This window comes from Myotis yumanensis, unplaced genomic scaffold, assembly GCF_028538775.1.
Source record: "Myotis yumanensis isolate MYYU_CA2020_CCGP unplaced genomic scaffold, mMyoYum1.0.hap1 SCAF_8, whole genome shotgun sequence".
Taxonomy (NCBI): domain Eukaryota; kingdom Metazoa; phylum Chordata; class Mammalia; order Chiroptera; family Vespertilionidae; genus Myotis; species Myotis yumanensis.
The window spans coordinates 32,291,449-32,313,738 of NW_027223759.1; the positions used below are offsets into that span (position 1 = coordinate 32,291,449).

The following is a 22,290-nucleotide window of genomic DNA, read 5'->3' on the forward strand; positions in this document are numbered from 1 at the left end:
CATTGTGTGAGCCGAGTCCTTAAAATGTATGTGTATAGCCTATAAACATAAACATTCATACATAAATATAAGCATATATAAACATAATATATATATGCTATGACACACACACACACACACACACACACACACACACACACACCCCATTGGCCCAGTTTCTCTGGAAAACCCTACCCTGACTAATCATATACCTTACATCTAACCATTTCTATCCATTTTATAGATAAGGAAGTTGAGGCTCAGATGTGTTGGGTCCCATGACCAAGGGTCCATTCCTGACAAGTGTAGAGCCAAGAAAGTCCAGGTCTCCCGAAGCCCCAGCACAATACAGCTTCTCTGCATGAATTCTAAGAATGAGAACACGAGGACCTGCACGTCACACAAACTATATTTGCTCTAAGTGTCTCTTCTTTGTCATGGTGCACGAGCGACCTTGGGGTTTTTCAGTGCACAAGAACCATCACTATGCAAACACCATCCTGCCCAGGAGAAGCACAAAAATGCCCATTGGCAGAAAAGGCTGGTCCTTGCTTGGCATATTTAAGTCCTGTAGATTAAATTATCTTCTTTGCAGCTATAAGCCCCAGAAATGCCTTGAAATAACCACACACCTTTTATAAACAGTCAACTGCAGGATTTTTAGGAACATGAGAGGGGACTAAACCGACAACAATCGGAAATGAAGATTGATAGAAAATAAAATATACCCCCTCCCTCCAAAAATGGAATGAAAACAAAGAGAAATAAGCTGTGCATGTGGATGAAATTAAAATAGAGAAAAACAAACAGCACACACGAGTCCCTGAGCCTCTTGCTGTCTTTGCTGTGGGCTAAAGTCCCAGGTTGAGGTCGTAACTTCAAAGTGGCCTCGAACTGGCACCTTTCCACAGGAAAAAGCAGCAGTAAATATTCACCCGGGATCAATTGTTTCTGGTTAAGCTCCAGACTGCCCCAGTCAGAGGGAGCAAACTGGGTCACACCCAATAAAGAAAGGGCTGCTCTCGGGAGGACGCGCTGTCCTCTGACGCATAGGGACACTCTCCGGGGCTCTGAATGAAAATTATTCTTCCCAGCACAGAGAAGATGGTGCTGAAGATGTTATTGGTCATGACTGTTCTTGGAATGAGCAACTGGTCCTGTGCAGGTAGGGAACTTAGCTCCACTCAGTCTGAGGGGGGGGGCGGGGGGGGATTCTGGCCCGTGCATCTGGTCTCACGGTGTCCCGCGTGCTTGCGTGCCCAGGTTTCCCGGTGTATGACTACGACCTGGCCTCCCTGCGGCAGGCCCTGGGCGCCTCGGTGGCAGAAGTGAACGCTCGGTCCCTGAGCCCGTATCTGTTCCGGGCGTTCAGAAGCTCCATAAAAAGAGTAAGTGCACAGTGCCTCTCCTCCACGCATCTTGCTACTGCTTTCTGCCTTTGTTCTTTGGTCAGTGCTTTGGGTACACCTTTTTTATATCTTTTCAGGTTAAAATGATAATAGCTAGTCATCCCTTTCAGACATTTTTTTGGCAGAGAAAGGATTTAATTATGATTCTGCCGTAGACTCCCGAGTCTCACTGGCCCCCTTGCCGGGCTCCAGACGGTCCCCGCCGAGCATCCTGCCTTTGTGGTCTGTGTCCCCATGGCTCCTCTGGAAATCCTTTATTAAGAACTTCTCATTTATTAGAAAGGAGGCCTTTTCAAGTTCAGCAGTTCTGCTTCTAATATTTATTGGGAATAAATCCTGGCTTTTGAGATAAAGAAACGCCCTTCCTTTGTCAGTTTAGTAGTAGTCTGTTTCCTGTTAGCTTTGGAAGTAGGGAAAGATGAATTTTCTTGGGCTTTCCATGCCTAAGTCGGTGACAGGCAAAGAAAGAGAAGCAGATATATCCTTCAAAGGAAATGAGAGTGTGGGCAGCAAGTCGCCTCCCCGTCCCTGTTCCCAGGGAATTTGATCGCCTAAAGCAGCGGTTCTCAACCTATGGGTCTCGAATGACCCTTTCACAGGGGTTGCCTAAATACATCCTGCATATCAGATATTTACATTACGATTCATAACAGTAGCAAATTACAGTTATGAAGTAGCAATGAAAATAATTTTATGGTTGGGGGTCACCACAACATGAGGAACTGTATTAAAGGGTCGAGGCATTAGGAAGGTTGAGAACCACAGGCCTAAAGGGTTCCTGTGCAGAGAAGGGCAGAAATGCCCTCAAGTTGGTTTCGGTGAAGGTGGGGGGTGGGACAGGTTCGATGAATTACAGGCCACGTGGGAGGGAATGGAGGTGCTCTCTCCATCTGCCTGCTCGCATCGCCCATCCTGGCTGGGTGATGCCTTCGCTCACGCTTAGCTTGTTCACTCTTGTGGCTCATGGTTTCTTAGCCCCAGTCTCCAAATACACCATGGTCATCTTGACCCTTCTTCTTCAGAAAAGGGCTCTGTGTCCCATTTCCAGCGTCCCAGGAAATAAATCGAATTGTCCCAGTTGTCTTTACTAATTGGGCCATAGGTCATGAAGACGATGGGCTATGCTTTAGTTAGGTGTGCAGCCCGGAACCAGCTATCGTGGCCTGGATGTTGTGGTGTGGGGTCAGTGTGAGACGTATGCCATAGGCTGACACACCAAAGGGTGAATTCTCTCTGAAGAGACCTGGGCCAGAATAAAGAACCTCATTCCTTGCCCACCAGCTCTGTTGGCTGCGGTGTGGGGATATCCATGTCCTCTTGCCAACCTGCAGATGAACAGTTTAAATTTGCTTGTAATTTAGCTGTGCTCATGACAGAAGAAAGCAAGGACTTAATTAAATGAATAAGAGCATGATAGGTCCTGAGAGAGCCAATTACGGACACATTGGAAGTCTGGCCCGGGGAGATGAGCTGGTGTGAGGCAGAACCACCCAGTGCACATTCCATCATGTGACCATCTTGGTATAGAGTAGACCCAAGCCCAGCACACATGCACCTGCAAATCAGCACACTTAACGTACGCATGTGTGATCCTTGATGAGTTCATAGTTAGGTGATGTCCCACCGCATCCTGTATGCTGCTGTTCTACCTGGAAGTTGCCTATTCTTGCCTCTCTCTGGCCTTTTCTGATTATTCAAATGCATCGGTCAGGCGACAGTCATCACGCCCCTTCCACGAAAACGTCACATGCCCGTGAATGACTCCAAAGGACCCTGAGTGTCAAAATTTGGAGCTACAAATAAATTTTAGTGAGTGGGCAAATTTGCAAGTATGGAACCTGTGAATAAGGAGGATCAATTATACACGTAAGTCATTAGAAACAATGCTTCCCTTGGAGTTAGGACCCTGAAGGCTGGTTCCTTCTTCTACCTGAAGTACCGTGTGCCTTTGGTAAAGCACCTTTCCTCTGGGCCTGAGCATGAGGGCATGAGACCAGGTGTGGCTGAGATGACTGGTAGCTGTTTTTACTGGTGGAAGATTCTACCCCTGCGTCATCCCCTGTGCAGGGAGAGACCGTGCTAACCATGTGAATTTCAGAAACTCATCAGTGGCAAACTGATGCCTTGTTTTTGTGAAGGTCAATATTCTGGGTGAGAACAGCTCGAGCTTGGATATAGAATTCAGCGTGCGGGAGACCACATGCAGGAGGGATTCTGGTGCAGACCCCGCCACCTGTGACTTCCAAAGTGGCTACTACGTGGTAAGTGTGGTAGGAAGGGCCACCCTCCTCCCGCCCGCCCCCCAATCTCACAAACCAACACGAGGAAGTGCCTCGTCTTCTTCCATGATGTCACAGTAAGAGCTTGGCTGTTGCCTGTTGGCCGGTCACACTGGGAGGCACCAAGTGTGCCCATGCTGTATTCCCCGGGTGGGGGCAGTGTTGCCCAGTGGTTGAGGACTTGAGCTCTGGGTTACATGGTCTTGAATGATCCTGGCAAATTATTTAGCCCCTGTTGCCTCAGTTTCCTGCTCTTTAAAATGGGGATAGTGATGATTCCAAGCAAAGGGAATACAACAAGGCCAACACCAAACAAGAATCCCAGAGACATTTCAAATTCTACTTAAAATAATTTTAAAACACTACATGTGAGAGCCACATTATTTTGCGGTTGACTGTTGTGTAATATCTGTCTCCCCCACTAGCTTGGGCTCCATTGGGACTAAATGTCAGGAATAAATCTAGGACCATGCATGTTTGGTTTCTATCCCCAGTGACTGGAATATGGTCCACACTTGGTTCGCACCCATGGGCTGCACCATCAAACCAATGTTTGCTTTCCAAGACGTTTGCGATGCGACGTACGTGTTCTTGGGCTTTTGTTACACTATCAGTTTATGTCGGGGTTGCTTTATAATGATGTAAATTCTGAAAAGAAATCCTTTGTTTTGAGACTTTTCACCGGGACTATTTTACAAAGGACCCCAAACCCCAAGTGTCAGAGCAAATGAAATCTGGAGCCAAAGGAGAACCTTGGGGTTCTTTCCACTTCTTTTTGTTCAAGTGGGAAAGGCTTCAGGGCAGCCCCTCAGTGCTCATGCGGGAACGTCTGCTTTCCTGGGACTCATAATGTATCAAATGCCTAAGAGATATTTAAATATTTCATTTTTCTCCTTAGGTATTGAGAAACTTTCATTTTGGAAAAATGAAATGCCTCTGTGAATTTTTCCTTTCTGTCTGCGTCATTTAGTCCAGCCCTACAGTACTCCTGATTTCTGGGACAGGTCTACCCCTCTGTGAGCTGCTGGGGGTACAGCTCATTGCTTTGTGTTTTCCAGCCAGCAGCCTCTTGCAGAAGCACCGTGCAGATGTCAGCTGAGCAGGTGCAGGACGTGTGGGTTCTTTGCCACTGGTCCTCCAGCTCCGAGTCCGACAGCAGCGAAGAGGTATGACCGGGCCTTTATCAGGACAGCTCCTCGTAGGGTCTGTGTGAGTCTGTGACAGATTGCTGTAATAGTGTAGTCAGAGCATCACCCAGGTATGGGCAAGCAGAGCTCTGCTTGCTCAGCTGGATTCTTTCTTTTATACCTACAACCTCATTTTCAAATCTTCTTACTTCCTCCAGCCTATCTTCTGTCTGTCTGCATCTATCTGTCTATCTATCATCTATCTATCTATCTATCTATCTATCTATCTATCTATCTATCATCTACTTATCCATTTATATCTATGTCTATCTCTTTGTTTCCCCAAGATTTGTGAAATTAGCAAATCTTCAAAGTTTTAGACTTAAGTATGCACTCACTGGCCCCGTGGTTTAGTGGAACAAAGAGGGATATTTTTGCTGGACCAGAGGTCAAAATTACTTGCCAGCTCTACAATCTAGGTCAGGATACCTAACCTTCATGATCTGTAGCTTCTTCATCTTAGTAGAGGAATAAATGCCAGGAATAAAGACCACCTGATAGGTTGTTGACCGAACCAGGGAAGGATGGGCAAGGAAGATCAGGTCTTGCATCTGGTACATGACAGGTGTGTAGTGAATGGCAGGACACACGCTTTCCTTCAATCACATTGAAATTGATTTGCATGTTGTTGATTTGCATGTTGTTGAAGTACTTGTTGAATGAATTTTTTAAAACTGAGGAAGAAATGGTCAGGAATATGATATGACTTTAGGGATAAAAACATAACTGTTATATTATCTGTTTATTCATAATGGGATAATATTCTTGACAGGTATTTTAAAAACATTTCTACCAGTGTACAGCTGGTATTTTTATTTATCTACTCATATTTTATTCAATTTTTCAAGATTTAAATTTGTAGTGAAAATTATATTAAAAGACTATATAATTTCACCTTCAAAAATTATACATAAAAAGTAATATTCCCATATTATTAACATACCCATGCTTTAAATATTTTGTTTGGAAGTCCATTTTATTTATATATTTATATTTAGTTTTTAAAATTTGTTTTTCAATTACAGTTGACATATACTGTATTAGTTCCAGGTGTACAACATAGTGACTAAACATTTATATCACTTACAAAGTGATCACTGGATAAGTCTAGTATTATGGAAGTCCATTTTAGGATTAGGAAATAATGAAAGCGGTGATGCGAACTCCTGGTATAGGGGGTGGTGTTACTGGCGCAGGTAGAACTTTGCCCAGGTTATTAGGACCTTTTCCACACAGTGTTTAGTTGAGCATAACCTTGTGGCTTGATCTTATTCACACTGGCTACTTTTAAGGATCAATACCCAGGTGATTTCTGGGGCAATTGCTCCAGGGTCCTATTCCCTTGGTGCTATGACAATACCAAGGGTCTCCTTTTCTAGACTTCATTAAAGTATCTAGAAAGTCAGATATGTTTCACAGTTCACACACTCACACACTCACTGGTCAGCTAGCCCAGAAGTGACAGGGGCCACGAATATCATTTCACCAGCATTTTGTTGGAATTGATTTTGTGGTTTCTATGGAGAAAGTTAGGGAGATAGTGAGGAGCAAGACAAGCATAGTTCTGGCCCTTGTGGAGTGTATAGATGAGTCCGGGTGATGTCTGTTAAGCAGGGGCGACCAGGCAAGTATTTGGGAGCACGTAAGAGAGGACAGATTAGTGTGTCCCAGGCAGAAAGAGCTTCCCTGGGATCTGATATTCAACTTAAGAACTAGAGGGTTGACATCAGGACAGAAGGGACAGGAGGTGGAGGGGAGGGAGAAAAGAAATTCCAAGTGAAAGGAGATCATGATGGAGTTCCCTAAAATAGGAGAGAAGCTGGTGGATTAAAATGGAAAGAAATTCATGACTGGAATGAGCAAAATGCAGAGAGAGAGGTGTGGGAGTAGGACTGGACAAGACCACAGCCAGTTCAAGATAAGCCTCATCTGTCATGTTGAGCATCCCTGGCTGATCAGAATGGCAATGAGGCCAATGAGGGGTTGTAAGTAGGGCAGTGACAGAATAGATGAAGAGTAAATTGGAACTAGCTAAGAGTAGATGGGGGCTAGGCAGGACAGGTGAACGAGAACGCTGACTGGGGTTGGGAGTTAGTAGTGAATGTTGAGAGAAATGGATTCTAGTTCATTCTATGATCTTTGACACAATTGAAATTAATTTAATAAATGGTCCTCTAAATTAACCCCTTCCTCTTCCGTGTCTGACTTGGGAAGTTGATTATGATTGTTTGGGCAACCCACAAATCTTCTTTTTTTTAAAAAAAAAATTTTTTTAAATTGATTTCAGAGAGAGTTAGGGAAAGGGAGAAAGAGATAGAAACATCAATGATGAGAATCATTGATTGGTGGCCTCCTGCACTCCCCCTACCGGGGATCAAGCCCACAACCCAGGCATATGCCCTGACCGGAAATTGAACCATGACCTTCTGGTTCATAGGTCGATGCTCAACCACTGAACCATATGGACTTGGCACCACAAATCTTTCTAATTGCAGGGTGAAGACACTCACTGTTCTCCCAATCCCACATTTTGTAAGAAGATGCTGACATTAAGTTAAGTTAGCTCCTGAAACAAACATGATTTTTACATAAACTCTCAGGTTGCTTTTCCTGGAAGATTAGGAGATTGAGATTTTAAGAATTCTGAGCCAATTAAAAAAATTTCTTTAAAAAAGAGAGAATTCCTTAAATTAAAAAAATGCTACAATTCAAAAGAAAGAGAAGAAAGCAGATGGAGTTTAAAGTAATTCCTGGAAACTCTGAAATAGATTTCTTATACGACACAGAAAAAAATTAGAAAACAATTGTTAACCGTTTTCAGTGAAATAAATGGTGATACTACAAACATGAAAGATGATAGACTAGATGAATTTAGACATGGAACAAATAAGCCATTGTTGGAAATAGGAAATAGAAAAAATAAAAGACACTCGAGTCATGAAAATAAAGACTACTTGACAAACATATAGAATACAAAAGACTTTCCAGGAAAAGGAATATAATGTAAAGAAAGATTTAACCATGGAGAATAAGACTGAAAAAATTCAAATCATTATAAATAAGGATTTAGATTAAATGGAAAATATCTGGTAAGAAACTGCCTTGAATATAAGAAATTTGGATTTTCCACTACATAATTTTTGAAAGCATAAAAGCTATAAAGACATTTGAGGAAATAAATGTCTAAATTTGCTAAAAGTCTCCTCTCCTTAATCAAATAGATATTTGAATCGTAGATAGTCTGTGTTATTTTTTCATTTTAACGGAGAAGCATGTAGGTCTCTACATGGTGCATAGAACTCAGACAATTGCAATGTTATACCTGTAAGTGAGTGATTGAACTTGACTTTAGACAAATCCTTCTCATTTGGAGTGGAAGAGAAGAGGTCTGGCTAAGGTATCAGCCAAGGGAGAAAATAGTCCCAAAGGGAGAAACTGAGGAAGAATAACTGAACAGAAATTCTGAGCTCAGGGCAGGAGAGGTGACAGGCGCTTCATTTATTTACTGTCTTTCATTTCAAGAGATAGAAACTCAGCTAGAGGTAGCCTGAGCTGAAATAAGACAATTGCATGACCACATCCCCAGAAAGGAAAGGGAGGAGTTGGCCTCAGGAGCAACTCAATTTAGGCACCTTCAATGCAATGTGTGCCACGTTCATTTTCTCCTTCTCCCTTTCCCTTCCCCTCCCACGCCTCTCCTCTCCCCTCCCTTTCTCATTGCCATGGCCTTTCTCCATGTAGTAGGAAGCAAGGCTACCAGCTATTCCAACTTAGAGGGAAAAAAAGTATTTCTCTTAAACTCCAGTGAGAGATACCTTTTGGCATTAAATTTCCATTGGCCTGGCTTAGTCGTGTGTCTCTCTTTTTTAAAAATACCACCTTTATTGAGATATAATTTACATACTGAATAGTTCCCCCTTTCAGTGTGTATACGTCAGTGGTTTTAGTATATTCACAAATTGTACAATCATCACCACTCTCTAAACCCAGAACATATCCACTGTCTCAGAAAGAAACCTCTTAGCCATTAGCAAGTCATTCTGATCCTCATTTCTTCCTAGAAACAGCCTCTCATCTCCCTCCTGTGGCTATAGATTTGCCTATGCTGGACATTTCACATGCGTGAAATCATACAATATGTGTTCTTTTATGACTGGCTTCTTTCACTTAGACTCATGTTTTGGAGGTTCATACCTGTTGTAGTATGTGCAAATACTTAATTCCTTAAATTGTTGAATAATAGTTCACTTTTTGGATATTACAAATAATGATACTATGAGCTTTCATGTGCAAGTTTTATTTAACTGAATGTACTGGGATTACCTTGGTTAATAAAGTTATATAGGTGTAAGGTATATAATTCTATAATACATCATCTTTATATTGTATTGTGTGTTTACCACCCCAAGGCATGTCTCTTTCCATCACCACCTATACACATCTATTTTTAAAATATGTTTTATTGAATTTTTTAGAAAGGGAGAGGAGAAAAACATCAATCAGTTGCCTCCCACATGCACCTTGACCAGGGATGAAGCCCACAACCTGGGCTTGTGCCCTGACCAGGAATTGAACCAGCAAACCTCCGGTTCACAGTATGATGGTCAACCTACTGAGCCACATGGTAGGGCTTTCCACATGTATTTTTGTATAGACTTTCAGTGGCTTCATGAAAGCTACTTATGTGCACCTAACTGCACACATATGGAATCTTCATAGAGAGAAACCTCTAGAAAATGACCTAAACACAGTCTATTTGCAAGTCCATGAAACAAGCTTCTATCTTTCTGGTCCATAACATTTGGGAGTAATTCTGAGTTCGATAGGAAGCATTTTAGTCAATTTTAGTTTCATGTAAATTGCACTTCCCCACATACTTTCTTAGACATACATGCTTGGTACCCTATAAAGTTATTTGAAATAATATATTGTCTTATTTAATTAATCAGAGTTCTCCAGATAAGAGTTGCATTTTTTACAATGTCTTTCCTTTTTCTCTCTTTCATGTGCTGATACATACTGATGTTTACATTTATGTAGATGGTTTTTGGGGGAATATTGGGATCCTCTAGATGGAGAAACAGTTATCTAGTTGGTAAGTTGAGATCTGTTCTTTTTCTAAATGTTTTTTTCTTGAAACAACTTCATATTGAAGCTTTCTGTTAGTGAGTCATTTAAAACTAGACATATCTGTGCATAACATTTGAAGAACTACAGTCATTACAGAAAATAAAAATTTTCTTTTATTTTTGTTTCTTTCTTCACACTAGGCAATAGCAATACAACCTTTCATTTAAGCGTCCCTCTGTGTTTATACAGAGGTTTACCATGCATGATTTCGTCTGACGGCCCCAACATCTCTGTCCAGTAGTCAGGGTAGATGTTGGTGTTCCCCTTGAAAGGGTCTGTAAACTTGAACAAGCTTGCTCAACCCTCCTGGATGCATGACCTAAGCTATGGGGCCCACATACGCAATAAGGTGTAGCTGGGAGGATCTGGACTAAAGTTCATCTAACTGGCTGGGGCTGAATTGGGTAATCCTCCAGCCACATGACTGGGATGGACCATCATTTCCGACTCTTGGTTGGGGGAGGGTGGCTCTCCTTTTTTTCCTTCTTGTGTGGCCTCTCATTTGAAGTAAGATGGGTTAGCGTTCTGTGGCTTAGGAGCCATTTTTATGTTCCTGAGGCTTTTTCCTATTGGTGCTGATGGTGGCCAAACTCTTTGGTGATCTCCCACTTCCTCCTTGTTCAAGAGGCACATCGGGGGCATCAATAATAAAATCACACAATGTTCCAGAAGTGGCAAGGCCTTAATACTATTACTGTGTTCCAGATCTCATTCCTGACAAACCCAGACGTGAACAGTTTTATGAACGGTCACATGGTAAGTGGTCCTGTCTTCCCGAGATCAGTAGACCTCAGTCTTATCAAGCAGACTCTGTGGTAGCCATTTCATAGGAGATAAACTCATGAAATACAAACTATTTTAAGTGAAAATGAAAAGCTATTAGAGCACTGCAGAAACATGCTTTGCAAATCATTCAAAAGGCAAACTTGAGGCATTATAAACTCACTTAAATGTTATCAGGAATCGGAATATCAAATCTAGCTCGGGAGATCAGTATTGACCTTTTTCTTGTCCCACATTGGGCATTTTCTGAATAACCCAAATTATTATTATTTTTTTAAATATATTTTATTGATTTTTTACAGAGAGGAAGGGAGAGAGATAGAGAGTTAGGAACATCGATGAGAGAGAAACACCGATCAGCTGCCTCCTGCACACTCCCCACTGGGGATGTGCCCGCAACCCAGGTACATGCCCCCGACCGGAATCGAACCCGGGACCCCTCAGTCCGCAGGCCGACGCTCTATCCACTGAGCCAAACCGGCCTCGGCAACCCAAATTATTTTGATCTTCTCTTTGCCCTCCACTCTCAACTATATTTTGTGTTAAGCAGACATTAATAGTATTTATTTTCTTCTGATTACGGATCAGTTTTCTTATTTAACCTTTGTGATAACTCTTTAAACCAGGTTATTGCCTGCTTATATAGAAGAAATGAGTAATAACTCAAGGTGTTAATTGTATGCACAAATACTCTGTACTAATTGCTAGACATGATTTTCTCCTTCAACCCTCACACCCATCCTGTGAGGCAGCACCATGTTCCTTCCCATTTTACAGATGAGCAAACTGAGTTTCTGTAACTTGCCCAAGGCTACCCTCCTGGATGCATGACCTAAGTTATGGGACCCAAGTATGCAATAACGTGTAGCTGGGAAGATCTGGACTAATGCTCATCTGACTGACTGGGGCTGAATTGGGTAATCCTCCAGCCATGTGACTAGGACTGACCAAAAGGTAGTGAGTGGCAGACAGGACTTTGATACAGATCTGCCACTCTAAAGCCTGTTTTTTTCCCTTCATGCTGTTTTCCAAAGTAATTGTGAAATTTACTCTATGTCCAGAGTTCTCCATCACAATGAATAAAACAGATATAAATATTTCATTGAGTTCAATGTCTGATCCTCATTAGGCATGCTTATAATTTGAGGCTTGATTAAAAAAATAAAAAGCCCAAGGTTTAGACCTTCTCCATATAGTCACTTTGAAAGAATATACAGTTATTCCACTACTGTGACAACTGCTGAGAACATTTTTTGAACACTACTTTTGGAATTGCCTTCAGAATCTCTGGCTCATTCTCTTGAATCTCTGTAGTGGTGGTAAATATTTGGCATTAGATTTAATTTTAGAAATAGCCCAAAGACATTTGGAAACCAGTCTTACCCGAAACTTTAAAGCAACAATTGTTTATTAACATAGTTTTTGAGGGTCAGGAACCCAGAAGCAGCTTAGTTGGGCATGTCTGGCTCAGAGTCTCTAACAAAGTTACAGACAAGATGTTGTCTTGGGCTGTGCTGTCATCTGAAGGCTTGCCTGGGGCAGAAGGATTCACTTCCAAGGTTACTCACATGCTTGTTGGCAGGCCTCAGATCATCATGGGCTGTTGGACTAAGGGCTTCAGTTTCTCATCATATGGGCCTTTTTCCACAGGGCTGTCTGAATGTCTTCAAAGTGTGACATCTGGCTTCCCCCAAGAAAATGATGAGAGAGAGAGAGAGAGAGAGAGGAGTGAGCAAGCAACAGAGCACCCATGACAGAGGCAAAGTCTTTTATGAGCTAATTCCGGGAGTGATAGACCATCATTTCTGCATATTTACTGATCACACAGACCACCCCTGGTTCAGTGTGGAAGGGGCATGCCCAAGAGTGTGAACAACCAGGAGGCCATCTCAGAGGTTGGCTACCACACTGGGGAAATGCCATTTGGGATGAGAAATATATGGATATAAATTAATGTGACGGATCCTTTTTATGTGTCTCAGAAGGTAATTCCAGAGCTGAATTCTAAAAACATCTTGGGCTTTGGGAGCATCACGGACACAGATGTGCAGCTCTCTCGGAGACGGCTTTGAACATGACAATTTAGTTCAATGCAACAAATCCGTGTGACAAGCACTGGGCAGAGCCATAGAGACTGAAAGGAAAATAGACAGTCCATGCCCTCGAGGGCTTACACCTGTGAGGGAGACAGATCACAGGCAGTGGCGAGAAATAAGCACTGGGTTCGGCCGTATCACCATGCAGAACAGGGACAGGAGAACTTGATAAGGAAGACGGAGTTGTCATGGTCTCGTGGCAGGATGGGTTCTGGTTATGCTGTCACAATCCTTCTCATTAATTTATTGTCATGTGGCCTGTGAATGACAGAGCCTATGCATTCCTTTTCTCTCTTTAGAGACCATGAGAAGGGTCTTTCCCTCTGGATATAGAAGGTATCCGAACCAGCGGCACAGAGCGGGAGTAAATACTGGCTTTGAGTAGCAGTCCTGAGGTAAGAGAACAAAGGTAAAAACGTGTATTTAGAAACAGAGACTGTTGGCGTGAATGCCTTCAAACTGCAACTCCCACACCTTCCAACGTTGTCCTTCACTCTTTACCTCCCATCCTCGCCTTTCCACAGTCTCTTCCCCTTCCAGACACTGCTCCTCCTTCAGCTCTTCACTGTTGCTCCCTCAGGATCTTTCCTGTGGCTTTTGTATTTGCTGCCACTGATGTGATCAAGTTGTTCCACTTTAAGAGCAAACAAACAAATAGCAAACTAGAGACCATTCCCTTCCTTTGACGCAGTGTCCCTTCCATCCCCCCTCTTTCTTTGCTAAGCTTCTTGCCACAGTGTCTATGGCTCCTGGTCGACCTCCTTGTCTCCTATTCACTTTTCTGCTTTTTGCACACTGGATTCTAATCCTCCAAATCTGTGAAATCTGATCTGCCTTCCTTTTCTCCATTGGTAATTTAAACACTGTGATCATTTGTATTATTTCTGTGACCCAATTCTTTCCTTCTAATGTAGATTACTCTGTCATCTCTTCCACTTGCCTGACTTTATCATTATTATGTAGTTATTTCCAACTCCGCATCTCTTGCCCTGCTCCATCTGGTATCCAGGCCCTGATATCAACTGCCCACTAGATGTAGTTGCTATGGAAACCCTGGGAGCAAATGAAACTCAACCAGCCTCCTCTCCAGCTCCCTTCCTCAAGTGAAGACACCACCGCCCACCTAATTTTCACAAGTTCACAATTTTAGAGCATCGTGGACTCTTCTTTACCCTCTGTCTTCTCCCAACATTGGCAAATTATTGCTTTCGTCCACACATTTTCTCTGGCATTGGCCCAGGTCCTGCTCCCATAATGTCTACCTTGCAGGTCCTCGGCTTTATCTGGAAATACAGAGGAGACTCTGGTCCTGCTCTACTTAAACCCCCTAATGTTTGCTTCACTTATGGGGTAAAGCAGAGGTGTGCAAAAGTCAGACCCTGAGCCAAGAGGAGGTGTTGTGGGGAGATGGAGACAGCCCTGGCTTTCCAAACCCACACTGAGTATCTAGTCTCATGAGTATATTAACTCTCAGTTACTAGGGATTGTAGCAAACAGCTATGGATTTCCGAAGGCATTGGTAAAGGGACATCATGAAGGACACAAAGGAATGTTGGTATGCAATCATAGGTACTGATTCAGAGTGCATTAATTTTTACACACACACACACACACACACACTAAAAATAAAGCTTGGGCTTCTGGGGCTTTAGATTTACATAGCACCATATGCCTCAGGATAAAGTCCGAACTCCCTACCATGGCCCACAAAGGCCTTGGTGACTTGGCCCACCCACTTCTTTAGCCTCATCTCTCCCAAGTCCCCCAAGCCCCTAAGCTCTGGCAGTACTCAAATACTGGCAATTTCTCCTGCTGTGAGTGCCACCTGGAACATCCACCTGGCTAATTCCTCCTCACCACTCAAGTCTCGGCTCAGTGGCCCCTCCCAAGTCAGAGCTACATCTCTTTAGGGCCTCCCTCAAGTCCTCATCCGAGACATGCAATTGCTTGTCTCCTTTCTGCCCGCTCTGTCCCACCAGACTCCCAGGCACAGAGCTCACTGGGCTTCCCTGCCATTGTCTCTCAGTGCCTGCACAGAGCAGAGCACACAGCAAGCATTCAGGAAGTGTTTGTTGAGTGAATGATGGAATTCTTCCCTTTGGACTCTTGAGATTCTTTTATTAAAAAAAAAAAAAAAAAAAATAACCACACCAGCTAAGCATAGTATAATTAATTTGTAACCACTGGAATTTGAAAGAAGTCAACTGACTTTTTACTAAAATAAAAGGAAAAATTTACCAGTGAGGTTATATTGGATGAAAGATGCAAATAGTAGGTTTTCTTTTTCATCTATGTGCCCCTGAATATAAAAACCAGCTTTAGCTGAGATCAAGAAACTACTCATTATAAAGAAACAGACTCATCATATTCCTTTTTTACAAACTTAAATCATTTCTTTTTTGCGTTGCAGAGCATCCTTGGGGTAAAAGATAGAGTTCTCAATGAACTGGCTGTATTTTATTATTAATGATATGCTTATATTGGCCATGCATACATATGTATTGCTATATAAATTCATGACCTGATTTCTATGAAAAAAATTGATCACTTCAAAACATCTTTTTTTACTTGATTTTTTTTTCAGAGAGAGAGGAAGGAAAAGAGGGAGGGAGGGAGGGAGGGAAAACTATTTGTTGTTCCACTTGTTTATGCATTCATTGGTTATTTTTTTGTATGTGTCCTGACCAGGGATTGAACTGCAACCTTGGCATATTTGGATGATGCTCTAATGAACTAAGTTACCCAACCAGAGCCAAAAAACATTGCTTTAAAGACAGCACAGACAAAAGGCCAAAGGCTGCCACTCTGGCCTGGGCATTGACTTTGACTAAAGTCCTGGTCTGTCCCTGCCCTCCTGTGACCTTCCACAGGGCAAGTGTTCACACGGGCTCTAAGTTTGCTGGTAAGGCTCCCACAGGGAGTCTAGTGAGGAGGCTGACCCACAGGGTCTGGAATCAACAGGCCTGGCTCCCAGCCCCATCTGCCATTTAGGAGCTGGAACAGTGACCCAATCCCTTAACCTCTATGGCTCAGGTCCTTCAAAGATTTATAGTTGTTATAATTTACTGGACCATGTACTCCTTAGGAATGTCTTAGCTTGTTGTCCTTATTATCTTAGTTTAACAATAAGAAAATATAATTAATAGTACTATCTTAAATTAATAATGACAATATCCTTTGTTTCACAATGCTAAAAAATGGTGTCTAGAATATAATACGGGTTCAATCAGGTTGGGGGGAAGGAAGGAAGGAAGGAAGGAAGGAAGGAAGGAAGGAAGGAAGGAAGGAAAGACTGCACAATTACATCAGGTTGGCTTTTCTAAATTGTGAAAGTCACATTTCCCGTGGGGAGCTTTCTGTTTTTCCCTTTTTTAAAATTGATTTCAGAGAGGAAGAGAGAGAAACATCAATGATGAGAGAGAATCATTGATTGGCTGCCCCCTGCATGCCCCCTACTGGGGATCTTGCCTGTAACCTGGGCACGTGCCCTTGACTGGAATCGAACCCAGGACTCTTCATTCCGCAGGCCAGTGCTCTATCCACTGAGACAAACAAGCTAGGGTTCCTGTGGGGAGCTTTCTAAATGCAGAGATGTGGGCTCACACAGCCCAGAAGCCTCAGAGCCTGGCTCAGCCTCTGGAACAAAATAGGAGCCGAGGAAGTGTTTTTGAACCATAACAAACACTGTTCTAAGATTCTCTCAGGTTGTTAGAAAACCATGTCATCTATCAGAGTGGCTAGTGGAAGGTATTATTTAAACCAAGAGCTCTGAAATGTTTTTGTATTTGCTGTTCTAAAATAGGAACTATAGCAAATCAGCCCGCTCACGTAGGCCGGGCTCTGTGTGAGGGTCCCACACTTTCTGGATTGTTATTGCTGGATTCGCTCAGACATTTTCATTGCGTTGGGGCTGGAAGACCACAAACCACACCGACTGCCCCCAAACCACAGCAGTGTGAGTGACACATCGATTGTCCATTGGTGTGGAATTCTTAAACTCCGTGCCTCAGAACAGCAAGAGAGGTGATTCTTAGTGAGGCCTTTTGACAGTTGCTATAGTGTGGAAAGAATCAGTCTCATGGTTTTATCAATTTGTTCGACACATGTTCATCAAATGCCCTATTCATGCCCATCCCCTGCACCAGAGCATATCAGAACTGCCAAGCGTGCTGGGGTCCGTGTTTGGACCCTGCATGTACTTGGCCTTATATAAAAATCTTGCAGCAGTCCCAGCAACTACTGTCATCATTGTCTCCCTTCCATGGATGAGGAAGCTGAGTCTCAAAGGCCCCTGCTCTCAGAGGCAGTGCTGGCATTGGGGAGTAGGTCTTGATGTCTGTCTGTCTCCAAAGCCCCTCTATTGCTCCCTGTGATGCTCTACCTCATGACAATATCTCCATGTTTAGAAAACAGCACAAGAGGACAAAACCTCAGGATTATTTGTCTAAAATACATTTGTCGTGTGCTGGGTGAAGCTAGACTACTAGCAGCCAACTAGAAGGCAAGGACTTTGATCGATTGGAAGTGTTGACAACATACCTACCTGCCATTAGCTACGTAGGGGGTGGCCCTAAAACATGTACCTCTTGGTTAGCTTCCTGAGTGGTTTCCGTACCAAGTATCAGACCCATTAGTGACTTCTTGTCGTGAGCTCCCATGACCACCCACCTGCTGGGGAAGCCAAACACACCTATCCCCTCATAAGATAGGAAAGACCCAGCCGGTGCTATGGAGGGAGGTGCAAACCTGGCTGCAGGTGACTCTATTTACTCACAATCTGAGATCCCCTCGATGCACACCTGCCGATGACTCCCCAGGTACAGTCCATTCTCCTTGCTATTCACAGTAGTTCTGCTCTGTAAAGTCAGTGCAAACACTGAATCAATGGGTCCTGTGGGAAGTATAGGGTTTTGTTCTTGCCAGCTTCCGGTCACATTCATGGAATTGCATTGACTGCTGTATTCTGCTTCTGTCTTCTCCACTAGGTTTGTGATGCTTCCTTCCCTCCCTCCCTCCCTCCCTCCCTCCCTCCCTCCCTTCCTTCCTTGCTTCCTTCCTTCCTTCTTATTGGAGATCAGGGCTACTACACCTTACTGATCTTTGTAATCCCCCCAGGAGATACTCAATGCATACATGTTTATTGAATAGATGAATGAATGAATGAATGACTCGATCCACACAGCCTCAGTTGACCACAGCTGTGGCCAGCCTGCTCCTTTACTGGCTTGACTGGTTCCTTCCCTCCCAGCCTCCCACCACCAGCTGTTCCTTAGACCAGCCTGAGTCCCAGCATGTGGCTGCAGCCTTTCCTCAGGGCTCCTCTGGACCTTCCATTTTTGAGACATGAGTGTCCTATCTGGGGCTGTGTCTCCCTTACCTGGACTCCAGTTCCTCCTCTTCTCCCTGCAGGTGTTCCTCACCCTTTCCTGTGAGGAGCTGGCTGCATTGCCATCTTAGGTTCCATGCTGAATGGCACCCAGGACTCCCAGGCCCCCAGGCGCTGTGCCTCCATCGTAAGAATGTGACATACACAGCACAGGGTCTAATCCTCTCGCCCTTCTCTCTTTTAACAGAAAAATGCATTGGAAGGAAAAGTTCCAGTGAAGAAAGATGCTTCATGAATTGTGTAATTTTCCTTTTGGTTGGTTGCAGTCCTTAATAAATGTCTTACGTTTTCTCTTTCATTGCCTGATTTTCTTTTTTAAAAATATATTTTATTGATTTTTTACAGAGAGGAAGGGAGAGGGATAGAGAGTTAGAAACATCAATGAGAGAGAAACATCGATCAGCTGCCTCCTGCACACCCCCTACTGGGGATGTGCCCACAACCTAGTTACATGCCCTTGACCGGAATCGAACCCGAGACCCTTCAGTCCTCAGGCCAACGCTCTATCCATTGAGCCAAACCAGCTAGGGCTCATTGCCTGATTTTCTAAAAAAAAAAAAAAAAAAATAGGAGTAACTATTACATTTTTAGATAAGGAGCTAATGCCATGAGATTAGTTTAGCCAAGGATTTTAGGAGCTGAGACATATAAAGCAGCGTGTTTAGCATAGTTATGTCAAACACCTGTCTTAAATCATACAATGGTCATAATTCCTTGTTCCTCCCAAGACAGGCAGTCCAAGGCAGCTCAGTGTCAAGGAGTGTCTTTCCTTTTGTGACTAATTTTAATTTAAAAAAAGAAAAAAGAAATCATCTGGTGATTAAGGGACAAGAGGCCATCTCCTCCCCCACCAAAATGCCGCCATTGCTTCTTTTCCTTCAGATTTCTTAGGCCACAGAGTCAATAGCAAAGCCGGCTTTCTGTCAAAGCAGGTATTGCCAGAAAAGAACTGAGGACTGTGTCCCTGAGACACTTACTTAGGAATCTGTCCCAGTTAGCTGCCCCAGTTTGGAGCCAGGCATTTCTGCGGCCAGTCTGCTGTGGGAATGACAGTAGTGAGAGGTCTGGAAGATTCAAGAATCCCCAGTTGGAATGCAGTCCCTCGCCAGCGAGACTGAAACCCACACCTGTTTCCATGGCTTTCCATGAAGATGTCAGGAGGTCCTGAGGACTATTTTCAGGACCGATGATACACTAAGTCATTATCAAGCATTTGCACCTTGATTTAGATGGGGCTGTCTATTCCTGCACTGGAGCAAACTGCTCTACTTATCGCAGCTTCTAAGTGTTGGACAAGGCGATTGTCTACCTCACCCCCCACCCATCTTCTATATTTTTTCAAAACTTTCCTGGATATTTCCATACGCTTTGTAAAATTTCAACTTTAATATCAGCCTGTCAAGTGATGCACAAAAATCCTGCTGATATTTTAAATCAATTTCATCATTAAAATTTAATGACATCAAATTTGTAGATTAAATTAGAGAACAGATTTGAGTTTTGCTTTATAAGAATAAGATATACATTTCCATTTACTGAAATCTTCTTTTTGTCCCTTAGTAGAGTTTAAGTGTGTGTGTGTGTGTGCATTTGGCATATTTCTTTTATAATTTATTTATTGGTATTATTCTTTTTTTGTTGTTATTATAAATGAGATTTTTTTGGTCATTATATCTTATGATATAAAACTGACTAATCTATATTAGGTTTTTGGGCCTAAAATCTCATATTATTTTTAATAGGTCTTCAGTTGATACTCTAGAGCAGCGGTTCTCAACCTGTGGGTCGCGACCCCTTTGGCGGTCGAACAACCCTTTCACAGGGGTCGCCTAAGACCATCCTGCATATCAGATATTTACATTACGATTCATAACAGTAGCAACATTACAGTTATGAAGTAGCAACGAAAATAATTTTATGGTTGGGTCATAACATGAGGAACTGTATTTAAAGGGCTAGAAGGTTGAGAACCACTGCAGTATTCCATATATACACTGCAACTTCTGCAAGTGATATTAATGTTGCCTCCTCTTCATTTTTTGAATGTCAATGTCTCTTTTCTTATTTTCTTTTAATATATTCCCACAGGGTTAGAGGACAGTACGATAATAAGCATCCTGGTTTTGCTTCTCACTGAGACAGGATTCTAAGAAGCATTTTAACATCTCACCAGTAAGCACGATTGGCTTCTGGTTTGGTGTCTAAATTTTTAATCACATTAAGGTTTTATTTGTCATTTCATTGTTAAGTGTATATTGAACTTTATCAAAACATCTTTTGAAATTTGTCTGTTTTGAATTTTTCACATTTGTCTTCTTTGATAAAAATATGGTGACTTATGTTAATCTGTTGCCTATATTGAACCACCTTTGCATTTCTGGAACATCCCCATTTCTGGGTCATGGTTTGCTATTCTTTAAATAGGCTGCCACTAGTTATCACTGCTTCGTGTAGGCTGTTGATACCAACCTTCATGAGTGAGCATGATCTACTGTTGATTTGTGTGCTGTCTTTGTCTGATCTGGGTATCAATGTTGTGAAACCGAAGATATCTTGCATCTCCATAGCATCTCCCCTGCCCACCAACTCCCAATGCTGGGTCTCTTATCTGGCCATGGAGCTGTCTGGTTTGTTCTGTGGATTGTGCGAGCCCATGCCCTCCCTGAGCACAGTCACCTGCCCCAGCTCAGCCCCTGCCTGCTCCCGGCACTGCACTTCCCTGGGAGTGAGCAGGTCAGCAGGAAGAGAAAACACTATGGAGACATGGGCTCATGGGCAACTGACAACAAGGGAGACCTTATAAACCATGCACACTGAGGCTACAGAACCCACACCCTCTGTGTGCTCAGCGACATTTGTTCTAAGAACAAACGTGATCTGATTCCTTCAGGCCAGAATTCAGGTGAGCAATTTGCTGTTAAAAAAAGAGACCTCTCTTATGGCTGAGTCATATTCAGTTTGTGTATATGTACCACATCTTCTTTATCCAGTCCTCTATCACAGGGCACTTTGTCTGTTTCCATGTCTTGGCCACCATGAATAATGCTGCAGTGAACATAGGGATGCATATATCTTTGCGTATAAATGATTTATAGTTTTTCGTGTATACATTCAGGAGAGGAATTTTTGGGTCATTTGGTAGCTCTATTCTTAACATGGTGTTATATACAGATTTTGTAACTTAGAAATCCACACGTGAAACCTATATGTTCATGTTGACCAATGTCACCCCAATAAAATTTAATTTAAAATAATCATTACAGCCGAAACCGGTTTGGCTCAGTGGATAGAGCGTCGGCCTGCGGACTGAAAGGTCCCAGGTTCGATTCCGGTCAAGGGCATGTACCTGGGTTGCGGGCACATCCCCAGTAGGAGATGTGCAGGAGGCAGCTGATCGATGTTTCTCTCTCATCGATGTTTCTGGCTCTCTATCTCTCTCCCTTCCTCTCTGTAAAAAATCAATAAAATATATTTAAAAAATAAAATAATCATTACAATGTAAAAAAAAAAAAAAAAAAGGAAGGAGACCTCATGGCCTTCCTTTGAACAATGCACACCTGTCCTCCCAACTGCCGCCCCTATAGAAATCCCCTACGAGACAAGCATCTGTACACCTTTCCATAAAAATTTCGGAATGCCAGACATTTTTATGCAGAACAATTTTGGCCTCTCCTCAGAGGCAGGTGTGACCAGAGCCAACCTGTCTGGAGTGGCTTTTTACGTGGGAGTCCTCAGCAGTGTCAACAAGCATAACGATGTTATGTTACTGGGCTCCGCCCCTGGGAACCAGCGCACACCTTTACGGAGGGACCGAGTTTACCTTCCTTGTCCCTTCATAGCTTGGATTAAAAATTGCCCAGAGTTCAAATATTTAATGTTCTTCCTTATTTCCCATTCCTGGAATGTCTCATTGTGGCACGGCTTGTGGCCAATGTGTGGTGTTCCTCCCTCGCCAGGTACTGGGCAAGGTCTCACTTTGGGGCTACCTCAACCCGAACATGCACCCATGGCCTTTGCACCTTTGGGGCGGCTTCCTAGGGT

At 43.0% G+C, this 22,290-nt stretch overlaps 1 protein-coding gene across 1 annotated transcript; it reads left to right on the plus strand.

Moving 5' to 3' along the window:
* Positions 1 to 948: 948 nt before the first annotated feature.
* On the plus strand, positions 949 to 18,547 carry SPP2 (secreted phosphoprotein 2). Its single transcript, XM_070423363.1, has 8 exons — positions 949 to 1,144; positions 1,243 to 1,367; positions 3,527 to 3,649; positions 4,726 to 4,833; positions 9,895 to 9,949; positions 10,690 to 10,740; positions 13,163 to 13,258; positions 18,437 to 18,547. The coding sequence occupies exons 1-7, from the start codon at positions 1,054 to 1,056 to the stop codon at positions 13,246 to 13,248; spliced, it is 639 nt and encodes a 212-aa protein (XP_070279464.1). The 5' UTR covers positions 949 to 1,053; the 3' UTR covers positions 13,249 to 13,258; positions 18,437 to 18,547.
* The last annotated feature ends 3,743 nt before the right edge of the window (positions 18,548 to 22,290 follow it).

Excerpts from the sequence above, each read along its gene's own strand:
- SPP2 (XM_070423363.1), top strand. The coding sequence starts at position 1,054 with ATGAAAATTATTCTTCCCAGCACAGAGAAGATGGTGCTGAAGATGTTA. Across the intron at positions 4,834-9,894 it reads AGTCCGACAGCAGCGAAGAG|ATGGTTTTTGGGGGAATATT; the intron begins GTATGACCGGGC and ends ACATTTATGTAG. Across the intron at positions 10,741-13,162 it reads GTTTTATGAACGGTCACATG|AGACCATGAGAAGGGTCTTT; the intron begins GTAAGTGGTCCT and ends TTCTCTCTTTAG.